Raw genomic sequence first — 25,423 nt, 5'->3', positions numbered from 1 at the left:
CTGTATCAGTGTTGGCATCGGCCAGTTTCACTCATGGAAGATCGGTATCAGAATCGGCAGCATAAAACCCTGATCGGAACATCCCTAATATCTACATATACATACAGTGCATCCGAAAAATATTCAAAATGCTTCACTGTTTCAGAGACATTCTGGATGAAAACCAATGCTTCTCATCCAACTTGATGAAGCTTGAGATGTGCTCCAAACAGGAATGGCCAAAACTGCCCAAAGATAGATGTGCCAAACTTGTGGCATCATATTCAAAAAGACTAGGGGCTATAATTGCTGCCAAAGGTCCATAAACAAAATATTGAGCAAAGGCTGTGAATACTTATGTACATGTAAATTCCTATTTTTAATACATTTTCCCCAAAAAACATTTTAATACCTTTTACATTGTCATTATTGGGTATTGTGTGTACATTTTTTTAGGGTAAAATGGATTTGTTCCAATTTGGAATAAGGCTGTAACATAAGAAAATGTGGAAAAAGTGAATAGCTGTGAATACTTTTCAGATGTACTGTATATTAAAGGTCACGTTGGGCCAAGCTTGAGAGGAAACTGTCCTTTCGTATGTGTACACAGTACAGTGTGTGCAAAAAAAAAAAGGACCAACTGTAGGGTCGTACCAATATTAGCAGCAGCTTTCAGCCACTAAGAGAAGAAAAGTTCAAGTTCAAACGTAAGAATAGTCCACTGTCAGAGCAATAAACACTGCAACATAACAGAAGAAACTACACGTGTAAATGAAATGGATGTTAAATCTGGTGGAGTCGGCAATTCTCTATAAATAATGTAAACTATATACTCTGCATAATCTAATAGACAAAAACATGTGAAACTATCAGACATGACAACAATAATAAATGGTTATTTCTCATTTCTTAACATTAATGTTAGATTTAAGCACATGAACATTAAAACATTAATTTATTAAGACACATTTATAACATGCAAACATACTAATGTGGCTCAATGCTTTTTCATCAAAGACTACTTCCTTAATTTTATTTCTAACTTGTGGTAAATAATGGCTACAGTGTGGTTGTTAAGTTTATGCGATGCAATGCAAAAGTAACCCACTGCGACTGTTACTGTTTTTTTTTGTTTTTTTTTATCAATGGATGAATGAAATGAGAAGTGACAACAACTCTCTTTGTTGTTGTTTAATACTTTTACTTACTTGTGTTGATGTTATTTGTGTTACTGCTATTGATACTGTTGCTGCTATTCATTATTGTTTTCCTTTTTTCAGTAAACATATATACGTATATATGTATACACATATGTATGTGTATATATTTATATATATGTATATATATATATATATATATATATATATATATATATATATGTGCATATTTATATATAGATACATATAAGTGTGTATATATAGACACACATATATATATTTATATATATATGTGTCTATATACACACATATATACATATATACATACATACAGTACATATATACATACATGGACTGATTTAATCTTATTTGCTGAATTATTTATTGCATCAATGAAGTGACATTTAAAATGAGAAAACATGAATGAAAAAAATTTACTAGATTTAAGTCTACTATAAGTTATGTTGGTGTAATACACATTATAAAGTGTTTGGGAACACATTTAAACCCCTTGGAGTTGATCATGGCTACCTTCCATAAAGCACTACAGTACAGGGCTTCTCATTCATACAACTTTCAATGACAACTTCTCCCTTGTAGGTTCAATTCATTAAATGCAAGCTTTAAAACATTTTCAAAGATTTTGCAACTTCCAGTACAACATGTAATTTTACCAGTCCTTTAAAAAAACAAGATGTATACAGGTTTTGTGGGTATTTACAGGGGTTTAAGTTTAAAAAGAGAGTAAACAAAGTCTCAGCCAGAGATATAAGGAGACAAACAAGGAGAAGACAGGGTTTCATAGTACAGTCAAAGACTCAAACCGTCCATTTGTCGGACATGAAGCTCACCATACAGCTGTTTAAAACCAAACAAAACACAACAATGTACTCACTCATGTTGCCTGACGCCCGAACAAGAACCTTGTGCCCTTCACCTATCACATTTTCCACAAATCAGGCAGGGCGAGGGCAAGGACACGACAAACTACAAGGTGGGAGAAAGGAAGAGAGAAAGAAAGAACGCTGGGAGGGTGAGACAGGAAGCACAGTGGCTGAAAGTTAGAGGACGGCACTGGCTGGAAAGAGACACAGGGAGTTAAAGGGAGAGGGAGGAGTGAAGAGGAAAAAGAGAGCTGAGCCAAACTGGTTCGCCATGCTTGACATGCCAATGACGAGAACCTCATGGACCGCCCCACTAGCTCTCTTCTCCCCCTCAGCTGGACTCTGCCGACTCCCTACACTATGTGCACATACAACACAAAGCTTTTACACATATACTGCTTGTGCTTCTGGCACTACTAGTGCTGCTTCTGTGCTGGAAAAATGGGAACCCAATTTAAATAGTTGGCTTAGCCTCAACATGTTGCATTGACAGACATAACCAGGGCAAATAAAAAAATAAAAATAAAATAAACAGTAAATGCCTGGCTGCAACATAGTATAATGAATTTTTTGCACATACCAACCATATGTAAACATCAAGGGAGATGGCAGGAATTAAAGGTGTTCCGATCTGATATTGATACCAGCAAAAAAAACAGGTATCAGATGATATCGGTTTGCATCTAAAATCTACGCTATAAGCTTGATATTTTTACTTTATTTAGTAATGTTCATGCTTAAAATGCTTAATTTTGGACCGTAAGTAGAAGAATATTCTTTAAAAATATATATATCTCTAGAAATATGCGATACTTGAGGCGCGATGTGGCGAGGGACAACTGTACATACTTTGGGCCTGATTTACTAAAAGTTTGCGGGTACTAAAACATGTGCAAATCTGATAGCACAAGCAAAGCTGATCTATTAAACGTGTGCAAAGTGGATTGCGTCTGTTAAGTGAGTAAAATGAGGCATGCAAGTCATTTTGTGTCCGTCTTCATTAATATGCAAAATATATGTTGATCATCAAAACACCCACAATACTGGGAGAAGATGCAAATATTATTATTTAGCATGCGCAATGTGATCCGTCAACACTCATCATTGTTTTGCAAGCACTATTTTGCTTTTTATTTTGCACGTATCGGAGGGACGTGCAAACTGACAATTCCACACACGGCCGCAGTGTCAGTACTTGTGCTGCATAGACAGACAATGGACAGACGAGAATCCGCCGTCCTAGGCGTGTGTCAACATTTCGGATGGTATGAAATAAGATATTAGATACAGCGTCTATACAGCAACGTTTTATAATTTTATAGCTGCTTGAGGATTTAAGGGCTGATTAAAACAAATGAAATTGATGCGTTAGGGTCCTTTAATATTTTTTTAATGACGCAAGTTTCTTTTCACATAGAATATATATTATATATAATTTTCCTTTACGAAAGAAAACAAACTTATTTATGTATGCATTTGGTTGTGTCTTAAATACAGCCTCTCACAAATGAACACAATCTCAGCAGTAAAAACAAAACAAAACAAGTAGTTTCATTGTAGATACACTGCAGGACTGCTTCTTAAATGTCCATAAAAAGTGGTAAATGTTTACTGCATGTTTGAAAACATAGCAAAACACCACAGTTAGGAGTATGATAACATGAATGTGCAGTGCATGACAACATCTAGGTGGTAATACCCTGTGTAGTACACGCAAAATCCTTATTTAAATAGGGCGGACTGTACCACTTAGTAAATTACATGCAACACACCCACTAATAGTACGCGCTATTTTATAAATTGCACACGCTGTCCACTGTGTGGGGTTTGGCTCTAGAGTACTGACCAAGAATGTACAAGGCTAAAAACTACTCGGGAGAAAAAAAAAAATAATTAAAATTGTGCTTTTTGTTGATAATGTTGAAGGACGTAATTCAAAATTCCTGAACTTCTCAAACCTTGAAAACATGAAACATGTTTAGCACCCAAGAGAACCCAGAAGAAGAACTAAAAGTTATAATATTTAGATTAGATTAAAAAGGTTTAACTGGTTTATGTTTTACAAGCTTTTGTATGGGTAATTTTTTTAGCCTGCTTTGTACACATTGTTTCGTGACAAATTTTGCATCATAATTGCAAATTAAATATACAGTACTTCAGATTAATTCCATTGCTTCATGGTCAACACATACAAAATAATAGAAATAATTGTGCAAGGACACATAGCAATACGCAGTTTAGGTGTGTTGCAATTTTAAAATAGTCTTAAAGTACCAACAGTTTCAATACGACGTTTCTTAGCTTTGTGTGTGTCTGTAGTAACGCAAAGGGAGAACCAACTTCTCCAACATTATATAAACGACATCTACTGTGTTCTGAAGATTTGATTGGTTTTCGAGTTGGCAAATAAGCTCAGTAGTTTGGAATTTGTTTACTTACATAACTGTCACCCTGAAGTCCTCTGTCTTCCCCGTTTGTTCTTGATCCCTCCCCGCCTCCCTTTTAATTATACTCCACAATGTTAATCAACTCTTTACATCACTTTTGGCTGGTTACCACGGAGAATCAAGCCCACACTGAGACACTCATTCAATAGCAATCTTCAACACTATTTAGCTCTTTGTGTTCTTTCATCCTCCAAACTGACAGAAATTATTCACACTCAACACAAATGTTTTTGTTTCCACTTGTGAGGAAAACAAACAAGCAGAAACACTGAGTGTCAAAGCAGCACACAATACAGTAAAGGGCCACAGGAGGGGGTGAAAGATGCTAAATGTGTGTGTACACTGTGTATTATTTTGCCAAAACACCATTGGGTGGCAGCAAGTACCATACAATGCCAGAAAATGTTTTCTATAAAGGCAGATTATTGTGTGAATACTATAGCACAGGGTCCCCAAACTTTTACTACTTAAAACATGATTTGGAAAGAGAATGCTGCTTTGATGTACATTATTTTGCTGCAAAACAGCAACAAAAAAAATAGTTATTTTTAGTTTTTAGTATCAACAGTTGAGCTTTTTCTTTCATATTTTTTTTATAATTATAGCTATAATAAATTATATTATTATGATTATTATTCTTATAGTTGAATGTAATGGTTCTAGGGTCGGGCAAGATAATCACTACAAACTGTAAACAATTGCTCAATGTGCTTTTGTCTCATCAGCACAATCCATCTGAAATGTAATCTATTATTAAAAGTAAAATTGCATAACTGCATTAACTGTACAGCGATACCTCCATTTAAGTTTTGAAATAAAAGTTGTCTCTCGCCTAATTGATATGCTATTGGTTTCAAGCAAAACTTTGAGTAAGCATTCCCGCAATTAGTTGCAGGCATGTGAGCGCCCTTTGAGAAAAAAAGAGGAAAACTAATGAAAACAAAACAGGAATATTTCTATTGATACAAAGTGCTGCCATGCAAGCCCGAAAGCAACTTTGGAAATCAAGATTACATTTCCTGCAATTGTGTGCATTTCTACAATATTTTTTATTTAGATGTATTCTCATCTTCCAACCACTTTTGGCAGTCTTTTTGACACTTGCATGTCCCATGTAATGTACCACTAATTTTGTGTTTTTTTAAGTCAAAATTTACCAAAAAATATTAGAATTTAAAACATAATGTAAAATTTTATAACATCCATACAAATAACTCAGAAAATAATTCACATTTAGCAACCCTATCCTGTAGCTATGCCCCCTCAGGTAATATACTTTCAGTGTTGTGACCTGTTTACATCGGTCACGTCAAAAATATACCTTTTCGCTGGCTACTAATAAATGCTCTAGAACAGGGGTGTCAAACTCAAATACAGAGTGGGCCAAAATTTAAAACTGAACAAAGTCGCGGGCCAAGGTTGAACAAATGAACCTTTTAATAGGGACCCAAACAAGTTTTGCATTGAATATTGAACAAGCAAGGCTTATATCACTTTAAAGTAACATGCAAAATCAAGTTTCCAATAATAATATTAATAATAATAATAAAAAAATATCAATGGCATATCAAAAAAAATTTAAATAAAAATTCAATGCCTCTTTTGTATTTGCAGCCTGCTGAGGTAATTATCAAAAAAAACCTTTTCAACAGGCTAATAATACATTTGAAAATAAAATAACAATAAGGAATGAATCAAACATTCAAGCCTTGAAGTGGCAAGAGAAAGTGCATGGGGGGCTGAGGTGGGCGGGGTTGGGGGCGGGGGGGTGTATTCTGTTGCGTCCCGGGAGAGTTAGTGCTGCAAGGGGTTATGGTTATTTGTTCTGTTGTGTTTAACTTGTGTTACGGTGTTTCGGATGTTCTCCTGAAACGTGTTTGTCATTCTTGTTTGGTGTGGGTTCACAGTGTGGTGCATATTTGTGACAGTGTTAAAGTTGTTTATAAGGCCACCTTTGGCTGTTGACCAAGTATGCCTTGCATTTACTTGTGTCTGTGTGTAAAAGCCGCATATATTATGAGACTAGGCAGGCCCGCTGTTTACATGGAGGAAAAGCGGACGTGGACGACAGGTTGTGGAGGACGCTAAAGGCAGTGCCTTTAAGGCCCGCCCCCAATATTGTTGGCTGGGTGGAAATCGGGAGAAATTGGGGAAAATAGATGGCTCGGGAGATTTTCAGGAGGGGCACTGAACTTCGGGAATCTCCCGGGAAAATGGTGAGGGTTGGCAAGTATAAGAATTTGCGGTGTTACAGCAGGGGTGTGTATAATACCAGCGGGCCAGCTCGAATGTTAAATTGATATTGCCTCAATGGCCAAATTAAATTACACGGCGGGCCAAATTTTGCCCACGGGCCAGAGTTTGAAACCCATGCTCTAAAACTACAACTGAATCGGTACTAACAATGTTCGGATTGTAATCATCCAAATATGATTAAAAGCAAAGTAGAAAGCTGTCAACATTGTGGCTTGGAGAACAAAAGCAAGTAAATAGCTATGTGATGCTAACAAAATGATATTTAGCGAGCTTGTTTTGGCATCCCTGTTGTCTCACTGTCCTGCAATTCAGAGCGGCCTTGAGGCAAGAGGAACAGTGAGTACCTGCGTCTGAGGCGACCATTCAACAAATTTTGCTTCAAACCTGTTTTTTGATATAGTAGTGGGTTTACATAATTCACCCATAGAACCTTTGTTATTGTTTAGAGTTCTGGTTGGACGGGTTTTGTTGGGATACCTTTTCGGTGTTGTTGTTGCGCTGAGAAGCCACAGATTAAATACTGCTTGATTGCCAATAAGAAATCAAAGTCAGAATGTCATTAAAACTATTAGCTCCATCTTTTGAGACTACTTTTTCGATTCCTGTCCTTACACAATACAATATTGTATTAAAATACGCGGAAGTGAAATTATGATGCAAAAATAAATGTTTAAAATCGGTTAAAATTTCCGCGTTTTCGCTGACATTTTACATGCTTGTGGTTGGTCAGCCTGGGCGATATGGCCTAAAAATAACATCTCAGATTGTTTCTAAAAAAATTGGATTTACGATTTTTTTCCCTCCTACTTTTTAAAGAAACCATTGAATACAAATGACAAAGATTATTCAAAAATGCCTTCCTTTTAGTTAATAAAAAACTAGTAGTTTGAAATGATACTGCATATGCTGCATCTTACTCTTGGCAAAATTCTAATTGAGATAACATTGAGATAAATCAAGTGCAAACTTGAAACTTCTGTCTTGAATAAAATGTGCGTTAAAAAAATGTAGTATTATACATTGTATCCAAATTAATAATGGAATAAAACATTGAAAATACCATAGTATGTTTTAGTAAGTGGATAAACTAAACATTGCTTTTTCATTCACACATCTTGGTACTGTGCAGAGTAACTGCATTAGTGATTGCTCTCCGTATTGTGCTTCTTTCTCATCATACATGGCGTCATTATCCATCCATCCGATTTTTTCTACCGCTTGTCCCTCTCATTGATTGATTGATTGATTAATTGAAACTTTTATTAGTAGATTGCACAGTTCAGCACATATTCCGTACAATTGACCACTAAATGGTAACACCCGAATAAGTTGTTCAACTTGTTTAAGTCGGGGTCCACGTTAATCAATTCATGGTAGGTTGGCTCAGGAACGCGGGTGGTGCTGGAGCCTATCCCAGACGCACCCGGGCGGAAGGCGGTGTACACCCTGGACAAGGGGCCACCTCATCACAGGGCCAACACAGATAGACAAACAACATTCACACTCACATTCACACACTAGGGCCATTCACACACTAGGGCCAATTTAGTGTTGCCTGTTAACCTATCCCCAGGTGCATGTCTTTGTAGGTGATGGAAGCCAGAGTACCCGGAATAACTCCAAACAGAAAGATTGAACCTAGAACCTTCGTATAGTGAGGCACACACTAACCACTGTGCAACCATGCTCCCCATCATACATACCTTGTGTAAATAATTCCAACATAGTAAGGTGAGTTTTAGCTCGTAGTTTGTTTGTTGTTGCATCTTGTTCGCCTCGTAAAGACTTGCATTTCCCACACTGGGCTGGGAGCTTCAGTTTAGATGCTGGAATAATTTTGTTGTGGTGCTGCCTTTTTGAAACAAACTTTGCAACGTGCAGTCACTTGCTCCACGCCTGTTGCCATAAAACCAAAGTAAACTTTTCTTTTCTTTGGAACAAACGTCTCGCTGTCGTTAGCTTTATCCATGTTTTTTTCTTTGTGTGAGGCTAAGGAAGTAAGGGGACGGCACAAGCTACGGAAGCTCCTGGAGGGCAAAAAGTATGCCGGAGCATGAGGAGAGAGAAAAAAAAGAATTAAATTTCAACAAAAAACTCAAATATATTGATAAAATCGATATATCGCCAAGGCCAAGTAGTTGGTATAAGAAATGTCACAATGAACTCCATGTCTTACTCGCTAGCTTTAACTTATAGTTACAGACACAACTTTGCTTTTCCAACATAACTTTGTTTTTCCAACCATGGTAAGGGAGAACGTGAGTATGAATGATTGTGTTGAGAGGAAATGAATGATATTCATTGAATTAAAGCAATAAATAATCGAAAATATGACAAAGTGTGTTGCCAACTCCAGCCAAGAGTGTTAAAATAATGTATTAAATATTTATCCATGAAAATATAGAAAAGCTGCTGATGGTGTGTTTGCCGTAGAAGCTGGTAAAATTAGATACTGTAGAAGTCCACAGCCCAAAAATGCTGTACATTATTATTATTATTTTATTTGATAAAACTACTGTAATTTGTACTATATTCTCTTGTATTGTTTTTAAACAATATTTATTATCTAAAAATGTGTTTTTATTTTTCAAAGGCATTTTACATGCTAAAATTGTGCTTTTTTTTTTTTTGGAGCGGAGCAATTGATTTCAATAAATTTTTAGGGAGATATCGATTTTAAATACATGTGTTTGGAGTAAATAGCTTCATTACAGAACTAATTAAGCTTGTAAGTTGAGGTACTACTCTGTTTGTAATATTCATAAATTTTCGACCACTATTAATTTTCCTGTTCCGAGTCATGCTGAAGCCTAATCCAACAGACTTTTGGTGAAGGGTAGGCATCCACTCTGGTCACAGCCTGATAGACAACCATTTTGTGTAGTCTTTAAGTAACCTAAAATTAATGTTTTATATGATGTAAGAAACTAAAACAATCACTCCACTATTTATCTTTAAGAAAAATGTGGGAAAGCGACATGCTTCAAATTGTAGCGCAAAGCTGTGAAAAGTAAAAAAGAATGTGTTGTTTTTTTCCTTGAAATATGCATTTGCAGGCCCTAAATGTAGTATGAATATGAAGTGGTAAACAATAAGCTAAAAATCTGTGCTTATATAAGGGACCATGTTGTTTCTAATAATGAGAGGAACTTAGCTCATGGTAATCTTTTGCACACCTGGGAGGGTCTTTTCCGGTTGTTTGTGTGTATAAGCAAACCTTTGTGGTCTATATTAACAAATAAAACTTGCTGAGGTGCAGCTTGGTCAGGACAATGTGGTCCACTAAACTATAATAATCAGATTCCTGGTCCACAGCTATTTATTTCAAATCTTCTGCAAGAGTTAAGAATGACTAAGAGCCCTGCATGCTCTAAAGCATTTGGTGCAAAAAACAGTGCAATTATTTTACTTCAGGGCATGGAATGATGAGGTACTAGGAAAATTAGAGAATGGAAGCTGAGTAACATTGCTGGCTGAAGTCCCCTGGTGTATCTTTAGTGACAGGATGTGAAAGGGTCACATTGAGGGAGATTTTCTCACAATACATGCCTCTCAGCCTGTGAGCGAGTAGTCTTCATAGCACCCAAATATTTAACTTCAGTAATACATCAATGCAGTGGTTCTCAAATGGGGGTACGCGTACCCCTGGGGGTACTTGTAGGTATGCCAAGGGGTACGTGAGATTTTTTTTTAAATATTCTAAAAATAGTAACAATTTAAAAATCCTTTATAAATATATTCATGGAATAATACTTCAACAAACTATGAATGTAAATTCATAAACTGTGAAAAGAAATGCAACAATGCAATATTCAGTGTTCACAGCTAGATTTTTTTTGTGGACATGTTCCATAAATATTGATGTTAAAGATTTCTTTTTTTGTGAAGAAATGTTTAGAATTAAGTTAATGAATCCAGATGGATCTCTATTACAATCCCCAAAGAGGACACTTTAAGTTGATGATTAATTCTATGTGTAGAAATCTTTATTTATGATTGAATCACTTGTTTATATTTCAACAAGTTTTTAGTTATTTTTATATATTTTTTTCCAAATCGTTCAAGAAAGACCACTACAAATGAGCAATATTTTGCACTTTTATACAATTTAATAAATCAGTAACTGATGACATAGTGCTGTATTCTACTTCTTTATCTCTTTTTTTCAACCAAAAATGCTTTGCACTGATTAGCGGGTACTTTAACTTAAAAAATGTTCACAGGGGGTACATCACTGAAAAAAGGTTGAGAACCACTGCAATAATGCATACAAATGGAAACATTTATAACTGTTATAATACATAAACATTCATCAATTGCTGATTTAGTGATGCCGAATGGACTGTAGTATGTTTGGTCCAGTGGGTGTAAAAAAAATAAACATGCATTTACCAGTAATGGTCTCTGCATCTCTGAAGCTGACCATGAACCCATCTAGAGAAGCTTGCAGCTCTGCTTCACTGACATATTCCTCTGTTTGCTCCTTCTCCTCCTCCTCCTCCTCCTCCTCCTTGTTGGTTAATAGGGTTCCTGGGCTTAGAAGGTGGGCTGTGTGGTCAGACAGTTGTTCTGGGGGAGGGGTATTGGTGCAGGAACAGGTGTGCGTAGGCGGAGTCTTCCGCTCCAGCTTGGCACTGAGGGGCTACCAGGCTAAGGCAGGACAAGTCATGCACAAACCTGAAGAAGTTATGATGACCTAGATGTGCTTGACATTAGATTGGAGCAGACGACCATGACCTTCTTTATACCTGAAAGAGAAAGGACAAATGAGACAGTTAACTTTAATGCATTTTAGATCAGAACGTGTCAATACCATGTATACAAGCACATTCAGCTGAATAAACATTGTTGCTGGTGATGACAAACTGTATCAAAAACAGTGACTGAACCGATTCATTGTAATGGTACAAAGGAGAAAACTGCTCACTCTAAATTTCTAAATACTGTATCACTGGCTTAATCATTTACTATTGCCCCTATTTCAACATTATGAACATTGTGACAACTTTCTACAGCAAAGGTCTACTGGAGAGAGTGTCATACTGACCTGGTGGTTCTGCTGTCATTTGACACTGAGATGTCGCACATTGCACACCAAAACATAATAGATTCCTTGTTAACAGTACATACTACGATGCAAACAACTATAAATGTGGGGTTCAATTGTCATTTTCAATAATAATTTATGTAAAAGGTTTATGTTAAATGAATTAAAGAATATTCAAATCTCAAAGCCACAATGACAACTCTTGCTGGCCTACTGCCCTCGGTAATGGCACCATTCCCAAAGTACGTATGTGGGCTCTATTGATAACCTCACTAACAATTTTAACAACGCCCTGCGCGAAACCATTGATAGTATAGCACGGCTAAAGTTAAAAAAAATGCTCCAAAAAGGCATACCCCATGGTTTACAGAAGAAAATAGAGCTCGGAAATGATCATGTAGATAGCTGGAACGCAAATGGCGCACGACTAAACTTGAGGTTTACCATCAAGCAGTGAGTGATAGTTTAATAACTTATAAACGCATGCTTACCTTAGCTAAAGCTAAATATTACTCAAATCTCATCCGCCTTAATAAAAATTATCCTAAATTTGTGTTTCGTACAGTAGCATCGCTAACCCAACAAGGGACTCCTTCCAGTAGCTCCACCCACTCGGCAGATGACTTTATGAATTTCTTTAAGAAGAAAATTTAACTCATTAGAAAGGAGATTAAAGACAATGCGTCCCAGCCACAACTGGGTTCTATTAACACAGATACGACTGTATATACGGCGGATACTGCCCTCCAAAATAGTTTCTCTCGTTTTGATAAAATAACATTAGAAGAATTGTTACAACGTGTAAATGGAATAAAACAAACAACATGCTTACTTGACCCACTTCTTGGGAAACTTATCAAGGAGCTCTTTGTATCATTAGGTCCATCAGTGCTAAATATTATAAACGTATCACTTTCCTCCGGCACTGTGCCCCTAGCATTCAAAAAAGTGGTTATTCATCCTCTCCTTAAAAGAACTAACTTCGAGCCTGACCTCATGGTAAACTACCGACTGGTGTCTCACCTTCCCTTTATTATGAAAATCCTCGAAAAAAATGTTGCAGAGCAACTAAATGAACACTTAGCATCTAACAATCTATGCGAAACCTTTCAATCCGGTTTCAGGGCAAATCACTCTAAGGAGACAGCCCTCGCAAAAATGACCAATGATCTATTGCTAACGATGGATTCTGATGCGTCATCTATGTTGCTGCTCCTTGATCTTAGCGCGGCTTTCGATACCGTCGATCATAATATTTTATTAGAGCGTATCAAAACACGAATTGGTATGTTAGACTTAGCCCTGTCTTGGTTTAACTCTTATCTTACTGACAGGATGCAATGCGTTTCCCATAACAATGTGACCTCGGACTATGTTAACGTAACGTGTGGAGTTCCCCAGGGTTCGGTCCTTGGCCCTGCACTCTTCAGCATCTACATGCTGCCGCAAATACGGTGTTAGCTTTCACTGTTATGCTGATGACACCCAACTCTACATGCCCCTAAAGATGACCAACACGCCGGATTGTAGTCAGCTGTAGGCGTCTCTTAATGAAATTAAACAATGGATGTCCGCCAACCTTTTGCAACTCAACGACAAAAACACGGAAATGCTGATTATCGGTCCTGCTAGACACCAACCGATATTTAATAATACAACTTTAACATTTGACAACCAAACAATGAAACAAGGTGACTCATTAAAGAATCTGGGTATTATCTTCGACCCAACTCTCTCGTTTGAGTCACACATTAAAAGCGTTACTAAAACAGCCTTCTTTCTTATCCGTAACATCGCTAAAATTCGGTCTACTTTGTCCACTAACAACGCTGAGATCATTATCCATGCGTTTGTTACATCTCGTCTCGATTACTGCAACGTATTATTTTCAGGTCTCCCCATGTCTAGCATTAAACAATTACAGTTGGTACAAAATGCGGCTGCTAAACTTTTGACAAGAACAAGAAAGTTTGATCATATTACGCCTATACTGGCTCACCTGCACTGGCTTCCTGTGCACTTAAGATGTGACTTTAAGGTTTTACTACTTACATATAAAATACTACACAGTCCAGCTCCAAACTATCTTGCCGATTGTATTGTACCATATGTCCCAGAAAGAAATCTGCGTTCAAAGGACTACGGCTTATTAGTGATTCCCAGAGCCCAAAAAAAGTCTGCGGGCTATAAAGCGTTTTCCATTTGGGCGCCAGTACTCTGGAATGCCCTCCCGGTAACAGTTTGAGATGCTACCACAGTAGAAGCATTTAAATCTCATCTTAAAACTTATTTGTATACTCTAGCCTTTAAATAGACCCCCTTTTTAGACCAGTTGATCTGCTGTTTCTTTTCTTTTTCTCCTGTGTCCCCACCGGTCCGGTGGCCATGGATGAAGTACTGGCTGTCCAGAGTCAAGACCCAGAATGGACCGCTCGTCCAGATTCGGGACCCAGGATGGACCGCTTGCCTGTGTATCGGTTGGGGACATCTCTGCGCTGCTGATCCGCCTCCGCTTGGGATGGTTTCCTGCAGGCTCCACTTTGGATGGGACTCTCGCTACTATATTGAATCCACTTTGGACTGGATTCTCAAGGTTATGTTAGATCCACTATGGATTGGACTTTCACAATATCATGTTAGATCCACTCGACATCCATTGCTTTAGGTCCCCTGGGGGGGTTGGCCTGCCCACATATGCAGTCCTCTCCAAGGTTTCTCATAGTCATCATTGTCGACGTCCCACTGTGGTGAATTTTTCCTTGCCCTTACGTGGGCTCTACCGAGGATGTCGTTGTGGTTTGTGCAGCCGTTTGAGACACTTGTGATTTAGGGCTACATAAATAACATCGATTGATTGATTGATTGATTGATTGATTGATTGATTGATTGATTGATTGATTGATTGATTGAAAGCAAAATGGGGCACCCTTCGATGTGCATCGGTGGAGCTTTTTTAAAAAAGGACAATCTGATAACAATTATGTTAAAATGACATGATAAATGCACCATTGGTCTGCTCAATATAACACTGGGATGGAAATGAACGATTCTTCCCCTTATTCAATTGCAACCCTATAGACCAGGGCTATTCAACCAGATTGTGATGTGAAGTGAAGTGAATTATATTTATATAGCGCTCGACAGGACACGTGATTTTGCAATGCATTGTGGGTGTCAGGTCGTCATTTTTGTTGGACCTAGTGTCACTATAAGATAAGTACTGGAAGACACCATCGGTCCACGCAAGCGCAAAGACTACGTCACTTATTGGACTTGAATTTTTTTTCACGATGGAACTTCTGCAACATCACATTGGTTCTGATATTTATTTTTATTAATGTTTTGTATATAAAATAGCTTGCCTTGGAGTAAATGGGAAGAGGAATATACACATGAACAAGGGGTAGATAAAAAATAAAATATAAAAATACGAGTAAAAAAAAAATTCAGGAAGTATTATCGCCTCAATTTCAACCACTTTCACTCTTGTCATTGCAATGAATGACGCAAGGGGGCGCCACTGTGTCCTATTGCGTAATTTATGTTTTTACATGTTGAATTCTTTTTAAACAAGGCACTTACTGTAACTAAAATCTCTAACTGCGGCCTAACAAAAAGTACACTTTTAAATTATCGGTGTTGTAAATTGATATAATATGGGCTTTCTAAACATCAGATCTTTGTCTCCCAAAACGTTATTAGTTAATGAGGTCATTAGAGACAACAACCTTAACGTCATCGGTCTTAGCGGAACCTGGCTTAAACCAGACGACTTTTTTGTGATAAATGAGGCATCTCGTCCTCACTATACGAATGCGCATATTGCCCGTCCCCTTAAAAGGGGAGGGTGGGTCGCACTAATATACAACGAAAACTTTAACTTTAGTCCTAACTTAAATAATAAATATAAATCGTTTGCCCACATTTGAGGTCCTCTCCAAGGTTTCTCATAGTCAGCATTGTCACTGGCGTCCCACTGGATGTGAATTCTCCCTGCCCACTGGGTGTGAGTTTTCCTTGCCCTTTTGTGGGTTCTTCCGAGGATGTCGTAGTCGTAATGGTTTGTACAGTCCTTTGAGACATTTGTGATTTAGAGCTATATAAATAAACATTGATTGATTGATTGATATATTTAACGTAAAAAAAAAGTGGTAAAAGAAAAAGGTTGATTTATTTGCCATTTGAGGCTGCTGATCACATTCTTCAGGTTACTGTACGAATATATACCACTTCAAAATAAATACTGTATTCTTGAGTAACCTTTGATTTGTTTTGTATGTAATCTTTTATATGACATTGATATTCAAATAAAGATTACAAAAAAACCTGATGACAGGTTTTGCATGAACATAACTGCCGTCAACAAGTACACAGGAAGTGACGTTGTCTTGGCGCATGTAAAGACCGATTGTGTCTTCCTGAACCGATCGTGTAGTGGTATGTAGATTTTGTTTACATAGCTGCACTGTACTTGTGGTATTGTAACAAAGAGCAACAATTCGGATTCAAATGGATCATACAAAATAAAAAAATCAACGGACCATACTAAAACAAACTGGACACTGTTCCAAAGGCTCGCCACCTTGAAAAATAATTAAAATTGGTGGAATGTATTAATATGATTTGAGAAAGCTGCTAAACGTGTCCTGTATCGTGAACATCAAAAGAGTTTGAACATTTCGGAATGCAAAGTCTGTAAAGGCTCACGGACAAACCAACTGTGGGTGTGTGCAAGACCGTGAAATTTTACATTAGAAAGTGAAGACTGTCATTCTTTTAGGGGTAAATAAACAGGACTTATCAATGTGTGGTGTTTCTTGGAGGAATTTGTTTTTAAGTAAATATGTTTCAAGTCTGAAATACACTGTGCAAAAATGTTTTAGGTCTTCTCAGTTATTGATCTATACTGTACCTTGTTTATAACCCACTGCTAGCGCTACCAGCCTACTAAACGCTGTGTGTGAAATAGAATACAACACGCATTAACCCAAAATTACCTGTGTGAAAAGTGATGTTTGACAGTGTCACGGCTGCAATTCAGGCTAATTATCATTTCTTTATTAGCTCTCTAACCCAAATTCCTTGGCTTTGCTTCTACGCTGGAAATGACAAATCTCACTAAATTGTTTTTTCTTCCCAAACGATCATGATAACCGTTATCGATGCTTCACGTTCGCGGTACATTTTTAACTTGTTAAAATAAACGAAAAATAAACTTTAGGACAAAGGCTTGCATTCAGCCAAGTAAATAAGCTATTCAGAGGCCATGAGCAAGAACCACAATGCATTGTTTCCACGTCACACTTTAAACACTTATAGCTCTTTTTCTGTAGTGACTCAAAGTGCTTTACTTTGACAAACCCATTATCTACATTTACGCTACATTTACACCAGTCTGGGTGGCACTTTTCCCGTTGCCAAAAGACAACGGCAGTGACTAGGATGGCAGAAGGTGGATTCTAGGACCCCTCAAGCGCCTGGCTGGCTGCTCTATCATCTGAGCCATGCAGCCCCTGTTTGTATTCAGGGTCACATTTCCAGAAAACTGGACATAAAGGCCGGACTTCTATTTTCAGAATCAGCATTCTCCATAGTGGGCAATGTTATATTCAGGGTGTACCCCGCCTACCGCCCCAATGCAGCTGAGATAGAATCCAGCGACACCCCGCAACCGCAAAATAAAGGGACAATCAGTAGGAAATGGATATATATATATATACATATATACATATATATATATATATATATATATATATATATATATATATATATATATTTATAATATCAAAAACTCACAATAATGTCTGATTGAATGCTAAAAACGTTATGACAGACAACCTCAAAAAAACGGAATAGAATATCAAATCTTTTTTTCACTGAATGGGACACCCAGAATGTACATGAAAATAAAGAATGATGGATTTACAATATTAACTATGAACAATAAAACACTGAACATCAACAACATATTAACGTTGCTTCTCTTTTCCTTCTCATACCACCTCCTCCTTACAACTGAGCAAAAATGCAACAAAAACGCAAGAAACATGGCGAAATATGGGCGCAAAGGGTAAAAAACACCTACAATCTGATATAATATCACATTTCTGCAGAACTTTGATGTAAAAATCTGCTCGCGCTTCTGTCCGTGACACCCGCGTTTCAAGCAGACTGTTCTGGAAAAAAACCTCGCCCCCGCTGCTTGGTGCCTTGTCTGAGCTGCTGTGACGTATATAGATTACCGTAATAATTTGTATATCCCTCGAAAGCGCAGATTTCATCCATTGAAATACTTTGTATAGTTCATGACTTACGGTAATTTGAAAACAGCACTGCACATTACAATGGCGGCAACAGTTTCGATGTTAAAGGTATAAAAGAATGATTTGGAAACGTCTGGTGGGCCGCATTGAAAATCTTAACGGGCTGTAGTTTGCCTAGATCTGCTCTTGTCCAAACAACAGGAGCGTTATAGTTTTTGTATTACATTTCATTTGTTTCAAACATTTTAAAGTCTCTCCCATGTTTTGAAGTGACCTCCGGGATCAGTTTGGTGTCATTTCCGGGCCTGATTTGGCCCCCGGGCCACTAGTTGAAAAGCCCTGCTGTAGACTGACAGTAAGTGAATAGAGGGGTTTCTTCCAAATAAACCAATTAAAGGCAGGCTAAAGGATTTTTAAGACACCAATAACTTTGTATCAGCCCAACTGTGTTTACATGGGTTAGGCTAACAGTAACTAGACTGCATTTAGAGACCATTAGTATGTTTATCCTCACCAAGAACCAGAAATGTTACAGGTACATTATTGAAAGTTAGGCTATCTTTTGTTTAAAAAAAACAGTGATTGTGTCCTTAAGATTTAGTGTCCTTTGTTCTAGAAATTTGTAGGAAAAAAACACCTTCCTTTATAATTTTAGTCATCTCTAGTCGATCAATAATGCAAGCCGTCACTGTCAAGGAAATTAAAATGGTGCAAGTAAATTGGTGGTTTCGTATAAAGTGTTCCCTCATCACTTTGCAGTTCAATAACTACGGTTTCAGTGCATCAAAGATTTTAAAGTACCATTGAGATTTGAGTACTCATTTAAGTTTTCATGTTAAAATGACATAGGTTTTACAGCGTATAAAGAATTTTAAGAGCATAGGAAGTCTTTATAAGTGTGTGAAAGCTGTGTGGAGAATCACTAACTTGAATTAATCTACCACAGATGGGGGTCTGCAACCTAACGTGATCAAGGGATCACTGTATTCATCTTTTTTTTTATTACAATACATAACTTATGTAGTGGCTAAAATTAATTATTGTAATAAAGTGTAATTTAACACAATTGCAAAGTAAAGGCACGGTAAATAAAACTGTAACTGCCATATGGTCTTCTTGGGCGCATTACAAACAGCAAACACAGCAGCTTATTGACAAGCCAGTGCCCATAGCAGAAATACATTAGCCATCTGTTTTGTACTGTGACTGTCAATACGTCAATTCACACATCACGGTGGAGCATTTTAGTGGGGCTCTGCATTGCTCCGGGGGGATCCCATACTTCCTGTAGAGCTGATGTGGTGACTTTGAATAGTAGGAGCACGTATCGCCATCGCCTATAATCTGTATGGCTATATATATATATATATATATATTTATATATATATATATATGTATATAGATATTCATCTTGAATAATGGAATATATAATATCATAATTTCCAGTAGACAGCTGCAGCTGTTTCTGAACAACAGTGTGACATGGCTGACTGACTCAAGCACAGGAAATGTTGGGTACACCATAAACAGTTTCCAGACCCTCAAGAGGCTGATTCTTTCCTCAGGACAAAAAGCATAAATTAGCTCCAAGACATGCCGGGGGCATTTCTGTTTATCCTCAAACACAGGTCAAAGCTGCTGTGGCACATGGATAGTGCTCCATAGGCCTGTTTTTCTAACGAAACTTAAATTGCCTAGCTGTAAATAAGATCACCATGGTGACCAGACCAACACGTAAAAATATCTGCAATATATCCAGGATAAGGCCACTATAACAAGTACACTCTTACTGACGTTCAAAACTGGAATGTAAACAGAACAAAAGATAAGGAGCATACCTTCCAAATGTCTCAAATCATATCCCAACGATGCAAACTAGGTTCATATTTACTTTTTAATATTTTTGGCTTGATTGTGTTAGAATTCACATATTATCTTTTCCCATAATTTTATCCGGTTCCCTAATCAGTCAGTTCAATTGTAAGTAAACCAAACCCCCAAAAGAGCACTCTTCCCAAAAAGGATTGCAGTATAGGGGATAATTTGCCCAAAATGAAAGGTGACACCTTTTATTCAAGAAGCAATGTTAACAACACCGAATGTGTCAAACTTCTTTGAACCCCGTACAAAACAACGCAGAGTACCTAAAAGGGCTCTATTCTTATAGTTCTTTACAAAGTTGTAAGTGCAGATCTACTCGAGCTGGAGCTCTTTCTACAGCCACTTAATGATCAATGAATGAACCCAATGTGCTCTGTCTGAGTAGAGTTCAATCATTAACAACTGTTAGCCAGAGAAAATGGGATGTTACTGAATAGTAAAGATTGAATTTTTAATGTATTCATTAAACATAATGCAAAAACAAGAATAGTTGCGCGTTATTTGATCAATGAATGAACCCAATGTGCTATGTCTGAGTAGAGTTCAATCATTAACAACTGTTAGCCAGAGAAAATGGGATGTGTTACAGAATAGTAAAGATTTAATTTTGAATATATTCATTAAACATAATGCAAAAACAAGAATATCTTTTTATGGCTCTATTTTTTTTTTTACTGTAACAAAACTATGAAAAAGAACTAGATAAACGATATCATTTACATGCTAGACTTGAGCTTTGACAGCTAAAGTGTTTTATTGATTCCCAACCTTCCTGACAAATTTTGACAACCCCCGGCCAGTCATGAAGAGCCACTTATAGCTATTATTGTGTGCACAATTCAAGTAAAGAAAACACTTTATATAAGACCACACACAGCAATGGCAAAACAAGCAGAAACAGTTCTATTCAACTTTCAGGCCCAGTTTCATGTTCAGAGCATGAATAAAACCAGAACTGAAATAATCTGGTTTGAATTAATCTACACTAATCCAATTTTCTTTCTGATATGACACTTAACATTAGATGAATTAGTTCCAGACTACAAAGTCTCAGACTAAGGCAATCAACTAAAATAATGTTTTGGAAGCCAAATTAGATCAAGGATGTGTACATGGTGCAAAGGTAAGAGTGGACCTAAACCCTGGGATAGACTATTTAATACACACTTTAGCAGTGCTTGTGTGTGTAGAACTGGAGCTTGACTTTGAGAATGAAGAAATAAAATATAAATTGTTTGAAAAACTTCAGTGAAAGTAAGAAAAAAAACATGAAAAAAAAAAAGATTTTTAAGTATCCAATAATGAAGAAAAACATCATGATTTCACTACATAAACCAAAATAGGAAATGTATTACTGCAATTTTGAATCAGTACAACTCAAATGGCTGAGTAGTGTTGGCTGCACAGTCAGGAGATTGAGGGTTAAAATCTCTGCTTTGATCAAGCCAATCAATTACTACAGGAAGTTATCATATTCTAAATGGCAATATTAGTAACATTGATGTAATCTTTCACAGTTCATATGACTTTGTATATTATTTTTCCAGAATGTTGATTAACTCACAGGCAGCACGGTGGTATTGTGCCTCACAATACGAATGTCTTGAGTTCAATCCCGGGCTCGGGTTCTTTCTCTGTGGAGTTTGCATGTTCTTCCCGTGACTACGTATGTTCTCTCCAGGTACTCTGGCTTCCTCCCACCTCCAAAGACATGCACCTTGTGTGTGAATGTGAGTGTGAATGTTGCCTCTGTGGTGGCACTGCGATGAGATGGCGACTTGTCCATGGTGTACACCGCTTTCCGCCCGAATGCAGCTGAGATAGGCTCCAGCACTCCCGTGACACCCAACGGGACAAGTGGTAGAAAGGATGGATTGATGGATGGTTAACTCACACTACATATATCCATTATTTCACCATGAAAGGTTCCACTTGCCAAAAAGCTGACGGTGATAAGTCCTTGTAAGGAAAGAGAAGTATGGGGTTCACCTCACTGAGTTGTCGGGCTGGGCGATTTATCCAATATACTATATATATCGCGGGTTTGTCTCTGAGCTATAGAGAAAATGACTAAATCGTGATATTCGAGTATACGTTCTCACGCAGTTGATTTTAGCTGCGGGCATTACACTACAGGGTCTTTTCACTCTTTCTTGTCTCTATTTCTCACAGAGACGTAAAACAAGCTCACCTTCTTACATATGCCACATACGCATGCGACAGTATGTGGAGCAGAGAGGTAGTGAAACAGAGAGGTAGCGGAATGGGTAACATTAGCTGTGATGCTAGTGGAGTAGTGCGAGTGTTAATACGAGAGAAAGAAGGTGCAAATCTGGTAACAAATGAAGGAAGAATTAATTCCCAAGAAAATAGCACAGGGTCCATCGTCTGGCGGTGATTTGGTTTCAAGCGGGAAGATGTCGAACAAGTACGCGGCAAAAGCGTTGTTACAAAAAGTAGCACCTACTGCTAATGCCGAAGCAACCATTTCCAGATCACTACCATATGAAAAAATTAGTCAACAACAGAAGACAACATCTGCAGTAACCTACCACATAGCAAAGGACATACACTATTTGATTTCCTATTATGCAGCTAATTTTTATATGACAGTTATTGAAATATCTTGTGTGACATCATGCACAAAAGTGCACTTTATTTGTTTTAAACTATTGTAGTTGCATTCTGTACAAAAATTGCACTTTAATTTAGTGTTGTTTTGATATGTCATCTTAGTGACATCATGCACAAAGGTGCACTAATAGCTTGTTTTAAAATGTCTCTGACAATCTTGCACTTTCTGTTTTGAAATTACATGAATGTTTGTGCCACTGCTTAATAACTGTTTAATAGATACAGTTTTGGTAAATCGACTTTGTTGTGGTTTCCCTCTCTGCAAGAAAGTTTAAATTTAGCATATATTAATACAGTATGAACAAGAATGTTTTAATGTAGACACATAGAATCCTCATACTGGTGTGATTATATGCATCAAGTGTTAATTCAAAGGTAAGGCAAAATATAAAGATATATATCGTGTATCGTGACATGGCTTGAAAACATTGAGATATTAATAAAAGGCCATATCGCCCAGCCCTACTGAGTGGCATGAACGCTTTGTTTGCAGTAAACAAATAATTTCAGCTGCATTGTCTTTAGATGTACCAAAACAACCACAAAACTTAGTATGATGATATAAGGTTACTTCTGTCTCAAAACAAGCTTCTCTCTATTATTTGTGGTCTTTCAGCATCATTTCGGTCTTCAAAGTAATGCATCTCCTAGGGGAGGTATGTTTTTTTATAGAGCACAATTCATACACAAGGCAATTTAGAGTCTTTTACAGATGCACAAAACTATAGCATATAAAATAATGAATGACAAAAAAATTATCATAAAAAATATCGGAATTGAATGACGTGCAAAGAGTGCAGATAAAACACTTTCAGTTGTAATGCATACAGTACTGTAATGCGTACAGCCATTATTCTTACTTTTAAATTAAATCTGCATCTGGACAGGTTTAATCCAAGACTCAATTTAGACCTGAATTGGCTGTAGTCTCCCTTTAAGAAATGTGATTATTCACCAAAAGACTCAGGGACATATCTAAGACTATTTTAATCCATGTCTGTCTGAGAAAGCCCATCCATCCATCCATTTTCTGCCGCTTATTCCCGTTCGGGGTCGCGGGGGGCGCTGGCGCCTATCTCAGCTACAATCGGGCGGAAGGCGGGGTACACCCTGGACAAGTCGCCACCTCATCGCAGGGCCAACACAGATAGACAGACAACATTCACACTCACATTCACACACTAGGGCCAATTTAGTGTTGCCAATCAACCTATCCCCAGGTGAAAGCCATTTCAGTAAATCCTAGTTTAAAATTGTATTTAGTCTAGAACTAGGGCTTAATCCCTGGCCGGTAATCCGGGCTTCAAAGTTTATATCCAGGCTAAAAAATACACCCATCTTCAGCTGTGCACATGACAACTGAAAAACTGATTTAATTTGCCTTGTTTCAATTGTAAACATCTACAAAGCACTTTGAGTTACATTGCCTATGAATTGTGCTCCATAAAAAACCCGCCTTGCCTCGAATTGGCTTTCACTTTACAAAACTAAACTAAAATGCTTACCAAACTTCAGGCCAACGTCAGAACAACGCAACAGCACTGTGTATCGCTACAATAATCATTTACATTAAACTGAGAAATGGTCCATTTAAATGTTGAAACATTGACACCAAAATACACATGTTCTTTCTTGGCATTTGAGATCCTGTGCCTTTGTTGTTGAACAAAGGAGAGCATTACTCAGAGAGACAGTCTAAAATGTCGCCACAGGAAGTGAAAAATGAGCAGAGAAGTTAAGGAAGATGATACATACTGTAGCAGATATTCATAACGACGAGTCAGAGGAGAAAGTTTCCAACAGCTTAAAAATCCCTTAATGCAATTGCAGCACTATGGTTGAATCTTCCATAGTGTAAGCTCATAAAATAATATAAGATCCAGCCCAGCAGACTTAACAAAATACAAGTAACTATTCTCCAGTGTGGACAACTATTGTTTGCAGACAAAATTGCAACATACTGTTCTAGTTGCAAAATCAGCCACCAATTTTCAACAATGGACCAAACTATGTCATGACACCAATGAATGCTCAGTACAAAGTTGTGACCAAAAGTTTTAGAACTGTCTTAAATTCAATCTTTTAATAACTTCCAGAGTAGTTTGATAGTTTAGTTATAGAAGCACAATGTGTAGGTTACTTAGTCAAAAAGCTATGACTGTAGATATTTTTTGTATGATCAAGTTAAATCAGTTCATGTTGTCACACAATTAGCAACTAATCCATGAAATTCTTTCTCCATGATCATTTTCAGTAAAAACATTTGAAATAGTTCTTTATAACATTCAAAAAATTGTGTGTAAATATAATTTGGGGCATAGCCATAAACATTGGTATCACTTCTTCAGCTTTGATTAATTATTTTTTGCTGGTAATTACATTGATGATAGTATACTAGCACACAACAACAAATCATGTGACATTGACAACCACTTTAGAGCAGATTTGGCCTTTGGACAGTTAAGACACACTCTCCCCTGTTTTATACTAAAGCGGAGTTGTACAGACTTTGGTGTTGGTTAATTCTAACTATATCAGTCTGCTGCAGCTACGTTACATTTCAAAAACTTTAAAGCTGAACACAAAGTTATTGAACAGTGGTACCTCAACTAAACAGAGAACTGCACTTTTTGGGGAATTTTGCCTATCATTGACAATTATTATAAGAGACAAGAATACATGTCTTGTTTTTTAAGGATTTTAAAGATGATAACAAAACGCTTGGAAGATGCGGCTAATGGGAGTCACTGTTGGAGCCTATAAAGCCCTCTAAAACAACTTCACAACCCTCCATCAATGTTTTATATACACACTGCAAGTATTCATAACAATGTGTAATATGTTCAATATCTGGTCTGATTTCTTTAGGGCAGTG

The 25,423-nt window shown here is 37.3% G+C and overlaps 2 protein-coding genes across 3 annotated transcripts in view; both read right to left on the bottom strand.

Annotated features, from left to right (window-relative positions):
• Positions 1–25,423, bottom strand: part of LOC133562270 (cholecystokinin-like) — a 292,686-nt gene that overhangs the window by 147,029 nt on the left and 120,234 nt on the right. The window lies entirely within an intron of this gene.
• Positions 1–25,423, bottom strand: part of trak1a (trafficking protein, kinesin binding 1a) — an 84,782-nt gene that overhangs the window by 55,776 nt on the left and 3,583 nt on the right. Inside the window, exon 2 of the mRNA XM_061916289.1 lies at positions 11,116–11,471. Coding sequence (XP_061772273.1) covers positions 11,116–11,149 — 34 coding nt within the window. The 5' untranslated portion in view covers positions 11,150–11,471. The remainder of the gene's footprint in view (positions 1–11,115; positions 11,472–25,423) is intronic.

The sequence above is a fragment of the Nerophis ophidion genome, linkage group LG11 (genome assembly GCF_033978795.1).
Source record: "Nerophis ophidion isolate RoL-2023_Sa linkage group LG11, RoL_Noph_v1.0, whole genome shotgun sequence".
In the NCBI taxonomy this organism is placed as follows: Eukaryota; Metazoa; Chordata; class Actinopteri; order Syngnathiformes; family Syngnathidae; genus Nerophis; species Nerophis ophidion.
This window is presented reverse-complemented; position numbering and strand designations above follow the sequence as displayed.